The 11,340-nt window shown below is 45.7% G+C and overlaps 1 protein-coding gene across 1 annotated transcript; it reads left to right on the top strand.

Annotated features, from left to right (window-relative positions):
• The first annotated feature begins 6,854 nt into the window (after window positions 1-6,854).
• Window positions 6,855-8,815, top strand: LOC147615366 (zinc finger CCCH domain-containing protein 17-like). Its single transcript, XM_086779457.1, has one exon. It carries the CDS (start codon window positions 7,092-7,094, stop codon window positions 8,508-8,510), a length of 1,419 nt encoding a protein of 472 aa, XP_086635583.1. The 5' UTR covers window positions 6,855-7,091; the 3' UTR covers window positions 8,511-8,815.
• Window positions 8,816-11,340: the final 2,525 nt, after the last annotated feature.

Here is an 11,340-nt window from a genome sequence, read left to right as displayed (position 1 = left end):
ATTAGGCACATTCTTAAAAACAAGAGGTTGGTCTAAGACTACATCTGAGCCAACATTAATGGCAATAGAGTCTGGGAGCTCCTTACTCAGATCAATCTCTACCAGGGCTTGAGGGTGCCATCTAGGGTTTAGCTCAGCATTCGCTCTAACCCCTAGGAGCCTACCAACCGGTTCAAGAAGCAATTTGATTAGCAGATGTACATGTAATGGCAGGTTGGGAAGCTCAACCCAAACAGGGCACAGAGTTGGTTTGGGGCCAATAGGTGAAAAGTCAGGGGACCACGGGAAGAGCGGAATTTCTGAGCCATAACTTCTTCACAAAACAAAAAATAGACATAGTTATTTGGAAAATACTGTGTGTGCTCGGACAATGAGCTCTCGGGAGGACTTGGATTATTTCTAATCCAAGACTTTAAGACTTCAGTTGGGGGTGGTCCATAGCACAGACCAATAAGGGCTCTAGACTTGTAAGTTCGCTGCCACTCTTAAACAAGATTTGCAGGAAGAGTGATGAGACGAGCTTACCGTTTGGTTTGATGAAGCTTCTCCTCTAGAAGTTCTAGCGCCTTCGGTCTGGTAATGTTGGGGTCCACGTCAACACGGGCTCCTCCAGGCTTCTTCGTGAGTTGTAGCATTTCCCTCTCCGTCAGGTAAAAAAAGGGGGCAAGTCTCAAAGGTTTTCTTCTTTTTGGAGCTCTGACTGGGGCCATCCTACTGCATGCATGCGCTGGAGCTCTAATGGAGGAGTTGGATGGAGATGATCGACAACGAGAATGGCAAGGGAGAGAAGATGCTATTCTCATGCAGTGAGATATGGGCGAAGTGTGCAGGTTGAGCCACAGAGTTACCAAAAGGGGGGGCTGATTGCATGTTAACCGTGTGGTTCACATGCAGGTAGAGGAATCCCGAGGTCTGATGCATGAGCCTTTCTCCCTCATGATGGGCAGGGAGTGGGTCGGCGTAGTCTGAGTGATGGGTTAGGTTGTGACCTTCCGTTGTGATGACAAGACTGCTGTGTTGCACCACATTGCTTTGAGTTTGTGCGGCTTTCCCAAAAGCTGGTTGCAAACCAGCGTTCGTTTTCGGGGCTCCCACTGAACTCGATTCGGGTCCCTCTGGCCGAGCGGCCAAGGGAAAACCCTTCCCCGCTTTATCAGCTTGTAACCAGAGCAGAAGAACCAGATGAGCCGTAGAAGGAGTGGCTAGAGACATGTCGTACATTCACAAATATGCGAGTAACCTCTACCAAAAAAACTGAGTCGTTAGATGTTCTTTTCAAATAAGAAGGAAGGTCTGTAAATTAATTTAGGACACCGGACGCGCAAAAACAAAGCGTGTACAAAAAGTGTAACGCGCAAGCTTTGTGATATAAAACCCCTGTCTCCCGCCCTTCGTCATCGCTCGCCCTCGCCAGGAGTTTTCATTGCTCTCGGGAGGATTTGGATTATTTCTAATCCAGGATTTTAAGACTTCAGCTGGGGATCTTGGTCCATAGCACATACCAATAAGGGCTCTAGACTGGTAAGTTCGCTGCTGCTGCCACTCTTAAACAAGATTTGCAGGAAGAGTGACGAGATGAGCTTACCGTTTCGGTTTGATGAAGCTTCTCCTCTAGAAGTTCTAGCGCCTCCGATCTGGTAATATTGGGGTCCAAGTCAACGCGGGATCCTCCAAGCTTCTTCGTGAGGGCTCCCTTCAGTTGTAGCATTTCCCTCTCTGTCAGGTAAAAAAAGGGGCAAGTCTCCAAGGTTTTCTTCTTTTTGGAGCTCTGACTGGGGCCACCCTGCTGCATGTATGCGTGGAGCTCTAACGGAGGAGTTGGATGGAGATGACCGACAATGAGAATGACAAGGGAGAGAAGAGGCTATTCTCATGCAATGAGATATGCACGAAGTGTGCGGGTTGAGCCGGAGAGTTACCAAAAAGGGGGGCTGATTGCATGTTAATCGTGTGGTTCACATGCGAGAAGAGGAATCCCGAGGTCTGATGCGAGAAGAGGAATCCCTCATGATGGTCAGGGAGTGGGTCGGCGTAGGTTGAGTGATGGGTCAGGTTGTGACCTTCCGTTGTGATGACAGGACTAGTGTGTTGCACCACATTGCTTTGAGTTTGTGTGGCTTTCCCAAAAGCTGGTTGCGAACCAGGGTTTGTTTTTGGGGCTCCCACTGAACTCGATTCGGGTCCCCCTAGCTGAGCGGCCAAAGGAAAACCCTTCCCCGCTTGTAACAAGAGCAGAAGAACCATATGAGCGTTAGAAGGAGTGGCTAGAGACATGTCGTACATTCACAAATTTACGAGTAACCTATACCAAAAAAACTCAGTCGTTACGTGTTCTTTTCAAATAAGAAGGAAGGTAATAAATTAATTTAGGACACTGGACGTGCAATAAAAAGCGTGTACAAAAACTATAACGCGCAAGCTTTGTGATATAAAACCCCTCTCTCCTGCCCTTCGTCATCCCTCGCCGCGCTCTTCGTAAGGGCTCTAGATTGGTAAGTTTGCTGCCACTCTTAAACAAGATTTGCAGGAAGAGTGACGAGACGAGCTTACCGTTTCGGTTTGATGAAGCTTCTCCTCTAGAAGTTCTAGCGCCTCTGGTCTGGTAATGTTGGGGTCTACGTTAGCGCGGGCTCCTCCAAGCTTCTTCGTGAGGGCTCCCTTCAGTTGTAGCATTTCCCTCTCCGTTAGGTAAAAAAAGGGGCAAGTCTCCAAGGTTTTCTTCTTTTTGGAGCTCAAACTGGGGCCATCCTATTGCATGTATGCGTTGGAGCTCTGACGGAGGAGTTGGATGGAGACGACCGACAACGAGAATGGCAAGGAAGAGAAGAGGCTATTCTCATGCAGTGAGATATGCACGAAGTGTGCGGGTTGAGTCAGAGAGTTACCAAAAGGGGGGGCTGATTGCATGTTAACCATGTGGTTCACATGCGGGAAGAGGAATCCCGAGGTGTGACGCATGAGCCTTTCTCCCTCATGATGGGCGGGGACTGGGTCGGCGTAGTCTGAGTGATGGGTCAGGTTGTGACATTTTGTTGTGATGACAAGACGGTGTGTTACACCACCACATTGCTTTGAGTTTGTGCGGCTTTCCCAAAAGCTGGTTGCGAACCAGCGTTCATTTTCGGGGCTCCCACTGAACTCGATTCGGGTCCCTCTGTTCGAGCCGCCAAGGGAAAACCCTTCCCCGCTTATCATCTTGTAACAAGAGCAGAAGAACCAGATGAGTAATAGAAGGAGTGGCTAGAGACATGTCGTACAATCACAAATTTACGAGTAACCTCTACCCAAAAAAACTGAGTCGTTACGTGTTCTTTTCAAATAAGAAGGAAGGTATCTATACAAGATAAAGGAAGAGTCCCCACCCCTTTACGTGGAGAAAGGAGAGGGAGAATTTTTGAAAAGGAGAAAGGAGAAGAGAAGACAAGTGTTTGGGGATTTCTTTCCCACACGCCTAGATGCATTGGGGCTCATAATTAGTTGTCACCATCAAACCATTTACTCATTGAGTTTCTTATTATATATATATATATATAATACATTAGAAAGCAAATTGGCCACCCCTCCTCCCTCCTCCACACACACACATACATATCTTCTAATATTATATTATGCACATGTGTAAGAGAGAGAATATACATACACACATATATATTATGTGCATATGTAAGAGAGAGAATATACATACACACACACATATATATTATGTATGTATGTGTATCTATAGGTATATAAGCATGTATATATAAATAGATTTATATGTATGTCGACGCACACATGTATGTTCATGCACACACAGACACAAGCACATGATACGTGCATACACGTATACAAACAAACACACATACACACACTCGCACGCTTGGACACACGTGCAACACATAGAGATATGCACACTTGCACACATACTCAAGCTTGCATATACACACATGTGTATACATGCACACATGTATACACACATGTGTATACATGCACACAAGCACATAAATACACTCACATACACAAGTACATGTGCACACACATGGACATGCACACACTCACACACATATGCACCTGCACGTGCACACACATAGATGTACACACGAGTAAATTCACATCTATGTGTGTGCACCTGCACGTGCACACACATAGATGTACACACGAGTAAATTCACATGCTCACACACACGTACATGTAGACACTCGCTATGGATATACATAAATAAAAACATGCACACCATGTATACACACACAACAAATACACATTAACACATACACACAATCAAGACACTTGCACGACACATGCAAAAATCTAATATTAATTAAAAATATATGTGTATATGTGTTTATTTATTTTATAAATGCACATGTATATATAGGTATATGTCTCTAAATATAATAAAACATAATATTATAGATAATATATATTTACATGTGGGTGCGTGAGAGAGTGTATGTGTGCGTGTGCACGTGTGCATGAGAAAGAAGTATGTTTGTGTGTGTGCATGAATGTATGTAAAAGAGAGAGAGAGAGAGAGAGAGAGTTTCTATATGTGGGAGAGTGTGTGTGAGAAGAGAGATAGCGTGTGTGTGTGTGTGTGGAGGGGAGAGAGAGAGATAGCGTGTGTGTGGAGGGAAGAGAGATAGCATATATTTACATGTGGGTGCGTGAGAGAGTGTATGTGTGCGTGTGCGTGTGCACGTGTGCATGAGAAAGAAGTATGTTTGTGTGTGTGCATGAATGTATGTAAAAGAGAGAGAGAGAGAGAGAGAGTTTCTATATGTGGGAGAGTGTGTGAGAAGAGAGATAGCGTGCGTGTGTGTGTGTGTGTGTGTGTGGAGGGGAGAGAGAGAGATAGCATGTGTGTGTGGAGGGAAGAGAGAGAGAGAGAGAGAAACACGGAGAGAGACAACAGAGACATGGAAGTCTATGTGTGAGAGTGTGTGGGGAGAAAGAGTGTGTGTTTGCATTAGTACATGTGCATGTGTGTGCATGTGTGTGTGTGTGTGTGTAAGAGAGAGAGAGAGAGAGACAGAGACAGAGAGAGAGAGAGAGAGTTTCGACATTTAAGAGTGTGTGCACGTGTATGTGAGAGAAAGAGGGTGTGTTTGCATTAGTACATGTGCATGTGTGTGTGTGTGTGTGTGTAAGAGAGAGAGAGAGAGAGACAGAGAGAGAGAGAGAGAGTTTCGACATTTAAGAGTGTGTGCATGTGTATGTGAAAGAAAGAGGGTGTGCATATGCATGTGTGTGTGTGTGTGTGTGTGTGAGAGAGAGAGAGAGAGAGAGAGAGAGACATTACATGTAAGATGCATTTATTTGAGAGTGAGCACACCTCACCACTCATCCCTACCATTAAAATTTAATCTAAAATTTAATTAATTAAAATTATATATATGTGTGTAAATCTATTTAAGTGTGTGTGTGCGTGCGTGTGTGTGTGTGCGTGTGTGTGTGTGTGTGTGTGAGAGAGAGAGAGAGAGAGAGAGAGAGAGAGAGAGAATTTCTATGTAGGAGATAGTTTGTGTGGGAGGAGAGAGTGTGCGTTTGCATTAGTGTATGTGCGGTGTGTACATGTGTGTGTGTGTGTGTGTGTGTGTGAGAGAGAGAGAGAGAGAGAGAGAGAGAGAGAGAGAGAGAGGCAAAGAATTTCTACGTAGGAGAGAGTTTGTATGGGAGGAGAGAGTGTGTGTTTGCATTAGTGTATTTGTGGTGTGTACATGTTTGTGTGTGTGTTGTGTACATCTGCATCTATGTGTAGAATGTGCTTGAGAGAGAGTGAGATGGGGCAAACCTGGAGAGAGAGAGAGAGAGAGAGAGAGAGAGAGAGAGAGAGAGATGTAATGAGGGAAAGGGTGAAAAGAGAGAGAGAGATAGAGAATAAAAAGTAACTTTTAATAAAATATAAACAGAAATATAAATTAAAAAATATAAATAGAAATATAAATTAAATAAAAAACATATATGTATATATGTGTATACATGTGTGTGTTTTTATTTATATTTATACATACATATATGCATACATACATATGTATGTATGTATATGTATATACACATATATATATGTATACATGTGTGTGTGTTTTTATTTACATTTATACATACATATATGCATACATACATATGTATGTATGTATATGTATATACACATATATATATGTATATATGTATATATATATATACATATATGTATATACATATACATATATACATATATGTATATACATATATATATGTGTGTGTGTTTCGATATGTGTATGATACATGTATTTATATTTTTAAATACATGTATATATGTATAAGTATATGTGTCTATGTATAGGTATATGTATCTAAAACATAATATTGTACATACTATATATTTACATATGTGTATGTGTGCGTAAGAGAGAGAGAGAGTGTGTGTGTGTATGTGTACATACGTACGTGCACGCGTGTGTGTGTGTGTGTGTGTGAGAGAGAGAGAGAGAGAGAGAGAGAGAGAGAGCACTTCTATGTGTGGGAGAGTGTAAGAAGAGAGAGGGAGTGTGTGCATGTGTGCGTGTGTGTGTGTGTGAGATATAGAGGGAGAGAGAGAGCAGGTGTGTATATGTGTGCATGTGAGAGAGAGAGAGGTTTCAACATTTGAGAGTGTACGTGAGAGAGAGAGCGGGAGAGGGCCATGTGCATGTGTGTGTGTGTGTGAGAGAGAGAGAGAGAGGGGGGGGAGAGATGGTTGTAGAGAGGGAATAGTTCACCTTACAGCAATGGGCGGGTACAATACTGGTGTAAATTAATTTAAGACATTGGACGCGAAAAAAAAAAAGCGTGTACAAAAACTGTAACGCGCAAGCTTTGTGATATAAAACCCGCTCTCGCTCTTTTCGTCACCTCGCTCATCGCCGCGCCCTTCTTCATCGCTCTCAGATATTTTGCTTGCTTTCATAGCCATACCTCCCTCATCTCCCGCCCTTCGTCATCGCTCGCCCTTGCCAGGAGTTTCTTGCCCTCATCGCCGCCTTTCATCGCTCTCAGGTATTTTGCTTGCCCTCATCGTCGCCTTTCTTGCTTTTGCTTTCATAGCCATACCTCCCTCATCGCCGCGCCCACTCTTGCTGGGTTCCATAGCGCCCATGGCTGTCGCCGTTAGGCATCACCACCACCAGCAGCATCCTCATCCCTTTGCGCCGCGATCGGCACCAGCAGCACCGAGAAGGTACCACCCACGCGACGTTCCTGTCTGCACTTTCTGGTTGCAAGGTCGCTGCACTAGGTCACCTTGCAAGTTCGCTCACACTCTGCCCGCCGTTTCCTCTCCCCCCGCAGCATCAGCAGCAGAGGAGGTGGTTGCTACACAGCAACAGCAACAGCTCGGCCCTCGAGTCTGGCGCAGGCCCACACCTGCACCAGCAGCGGAAGAGGTCGACCTCGGGAAGATGCCCGCCGTTTCCTCTCCACCCGCAGCAGCAGAGGAGGTGGCTGCTACACAGCAACAGCAACAGGAACAGCTCGGCCCTCGAGTCTGGCGCAGGCCCACACCTACACCAGCAGCGGAAGAGGTCGACCTCGGGAAGAAGCAGAGGCAGAAGACGCTGGATTTCACCAGCACCACGAAAGACGCAGTTTTCCTCACCCGCCTCGCCGGCCACCAGCACTGCGTGACGGGGATCGCCCTCCCGCAGGGTTCCACAAAGCTCTACACCGCGGGGCAAGACGCCACGCTGCGTGGATGGGATTGCACCACAGGACAATGCACAGAGGTGCTCCCCGTGAACGGCACCGTGGGTTGCCTCTTCAACAGTGACTCTGACCCTGACTGGCTTTTCCTGGGCCTCCCCGACGAGGTGAGGGCCTGTAACCTCCGCAGAAATACCCATCAGAGCCTCGAAGCCGCCCACGCCGGCCAAGTCCTCTCCCTGGCTTCTTCCGGTGACATGCTTATGGCGGGCCTGGAGAAGGGCGCCATCTTGGTCTGGAGGTTCGATCCTGCCACGGCCTCCTTCCTTCCCACTGCCTCCCTCTCCGGTCACAGTGCGTCCGTCGTAACCTTGGAGCCCTCCTGTGACGGCACCAAACTCTTCTACTCGGGCTCTACGGATGGCACAATCAGAGTATGGGACCTCAGTACGGGTCAATGCTTGCAGGCGCTTCAAAGCCACGAGGGGCCTGTAACCAAACTCCTCGCTTGGGATCAGTATCTGATTTCTACCTCTCTGGATGGCATCCTTAAGGTATGGGGCCTCAACACATCCTCCTCCACCCACACACCAGTCTTGCAGCTCCAGTACACCTATCCACTCCAATCTGCAAAAGAAAGATGCTCGTCTGTGCTGGCTCTCTGCGGGGTTTTCGACCAACAAGGCAAACCCATACTGTTCTGTGCCTACAGTGACAGCACCGTCCGCATCTTGGAATTGCCCTCATTCACAGAGAGGGGCGTCTTGTTCACTGCCGATCCCATCCGGGCGATGGACACAGGTTCTGCGGGCTTGCTCTTCTTGGGTGGCAGTGATGGGGGAATCACCGTCTGGAGATGGCAGCCAGCCCACTGAACTGACAGTGCGGCACCCATTTTCTCATGTACAGCAACCAAGTATGGGTAGAAAGCAGCACCCAAGAGAGGAAAGAAACACTGGTTGAAAGAGAAAACCTCCCCAGGAAAAGAGAAGAAAAAAACAACTCTTTTGAATGAAAATAAAAAACTGGAGAGCTGCTCCAAAATCTTGTATAACAAAGCCAAATTGAGGCAAAAGAACTCTTTTGGATGAAAAGAAAAAAGGGGAGAGCTTCTCCAAAATCTTGTAACAAAGCCAGATTGAGGCTGATATTAATATACCAAAAACATGTTCTGCATTTCTTTCATTATTGTTTTTTCCTTGCAATTTCTGTGACGGTAGAAAGGGCCGTGTGTGTGTGCACGTGCGCGCACATGTGTGAGAGAGAGGGAGTAGAATGTTATGCACCGCAGGTCATCATCTTGCTAGGCTGTCACTCTTGCCTATGAGTCATTCAAAATGATTACTTTATTTGACCACCAACTTCTTGACACACCTTATTTTGTACTGTATTTTATTGCAACTTAAGTAACAAGACATAGGGAAATTAAAGTTTTTCCATCCAGAAACAGGCCAATGGAATATGAGAGACGTGTGCAATGGTAGTTGGACAATTTACTTGGTTCACTACTTCAAGCAATGGAGGACTCTGCAAGGTAAGGCTGGTTGTTTTTTCGCTTGTGATCCGATGAATGGAGAAGTGGTAATTATGGGGCTTCCATCAATTTGTCGAGGAGCTCAAGACTGTGCTACCTGGAGGTTCTGTCAAGAGGTGGCTGTCATGTGCCAAGTTTTTGGCATGGCACTTCTGTGTGGTGTGTAGTATAAAATGCATCATAACAGCCTTGTTTTACTGGTTTAATATGTTAGTCCCCCACGATGAATTCTCTTCTGTCATGATGGTCCAGACTCCAGTTATTCAAACAAGAACTAGCAATAGCCATACACTCAGCCAGGCCCAGTCAGGTTGCACAAGCCCTGAAGATGTTCTTTAAGGATTTCCAGCAGAATGTCAAGGGACATGACCTTGAACTGCTTGTAGTTATCTGGCGTGATAACAACAGTACTCTATATGGTGAGTGGCACATAACAGCACGTGATTAAGATAATGCCGCACATGATTGTGGGTCAAAACGAGGGCCTTTACAAACATGATGGACTTGAGTTGCAGAAAGAGATCTGGATGTTGGCACTATGCTGCTTGATATGTATGCCAAATCTGGCTCACTTGCAAAAGTAAACAAAGTGTTTGACGAGCATTGAGTTCAACATGTACTCTTATGGAATACTTTAATTGCAGGATATGACCAATACAGGCAGGTGTGGTAAGGAGGCCTTGAACTGTTTTGTATCAATGTGCAAATTGAGTGTCTCATTAGATGCTGTCACCTTTGTTTGTAGCTTGAAAGCTTGTGCCACCATAGGAGCCACAGGCAAGGGCCAAGAAATACATGTGAAGATTTCTAAGAAAGGATTGGAAAGAGACCTTGTTGGCAACTGGTTGATATGTATTCCAAATTCTGCTTTCTTGCAACAGCACAAGTGTTTGACGTGTGTTCAGTCAAGATGCAGATAGATGCTTATTGCAAGATATGCCTAGCATGGGCATGGTAATGAAGCACTCATTCGTTATGCCACTGCAGGGTGTCTGTCCAAATGCTTTCAATTTTGCATGCTGCTTGAGCGCTTGAGGCAGCATAGAAGCCACAGAAAAGGGCCACTAAATATAAGTTGGGTTTCCAGAAAAAAGTTGGAAATAGAGCTTGTTGGAAATGCGTTGGTATATTTATGCCAAATGTGCCTGACTTGGACTTTATTAACTGGTTTAACGGGTTATTATTAACTATTGAAATGGGTGTTCCTATCATAGGTGACTTGCAATGTGGAAAGTCACAACAATCGTCTCACCCAGAGCTGTGGTCCTGCTCCCTTGCAGTTGTGGCAGCGTGGGAGTCACAAGGTTTAAGGAATGCATGATGCGATTACCAAAAAATTGTGCTTGGAAAGGATTCCTTTCAGTTGCCAACACCAAAGCTCTGAGATAGCCATATCCAAAGCTGTACCAATCTAGGTTAACACATCCATATCCATTAATACTTCATATCCATATCCACATGAACATCCATGGCCATAGCCATAGCCATAGCCATACTTCTACCCATATTCATATCCATAGCCAAACATAGACAAAGCTTCCCTTGGTAGCCATGGTTAAAGCCATAGCTCGTAGCCATGGGAAACCACCCCAGCATCAAAAACAAGCCTTCACCCTACAAAATCCCTATGTTGTTGAACATAACCGTTCCAAACCTCTGTTGTTGAACCCTTGCAAACTTGAGCTGTCATCGTCTGCGGCTAGATACTTTCATCACCACATAGTCCAACCATACATCATCACATGCCCCTGCCCCGAAGCAGAATGTGGGGCCTGGGCAACATACTTAATTGGCCAATGGAAGATGTACCTACTCTCTTGGAAGTTAACATGGCTGCTGCGGCTAGCCTGGTGTCACCACACGCCTTTGCATGAGCAACGAAGGCTACAACAAAGCTCATTGCCTGCTGCGAGTGTGCGTCTCGACCCACAGAGGTGCAAATCATATATTACTCTCACTGGGCACCCAACGTTGTGGAGATCAAGGATGTGTATGACTACCAGAATGCGGTGCTTTGGCAGAATAATAACCGACACCAAATGGGTATTAGCAGAGGCAGGCATGTGCAAGATGCCAAGATCATTTTCTAAACTTTCCTTTCTCTTGGGGCCATACATAGATTTCAAAACCCCTTCATCATGAGAGTACCACCAAGGGCTGCCTTGAAGTGA

This window comes from Cibotium barometz, chromosome 40 (assembly GCF_041138505.1).
Source record: "Cibotium barometz isolate CiBa-2024 chromosome 40, ASM4113850v1, whole genome shotgun sequence".
Classification (NCBI taxonomy): domain Eukaryota; kingdom Viridiplantae; phylum Streptophyta; class Polypodiopsida; order Cyatheales; family Cibotiaceae; genus Cibotium; species Cibotium barometz.
The sequence above is the reverse complement of the archived record's forward strand: the minus strand, read 5'-3'. Positions and strand labels throughout refer to the sequence as shown.

Bases quoted from the DNA above. Each gene is read 5' to 3' on its own strand.
- LOC147615366 (XM_086779457.1), top strand. From the start codon at position 7,092: ATGGCTGTCGCCGTTAGGCATCACCACCACCAGCAGCATCCTCATCCC.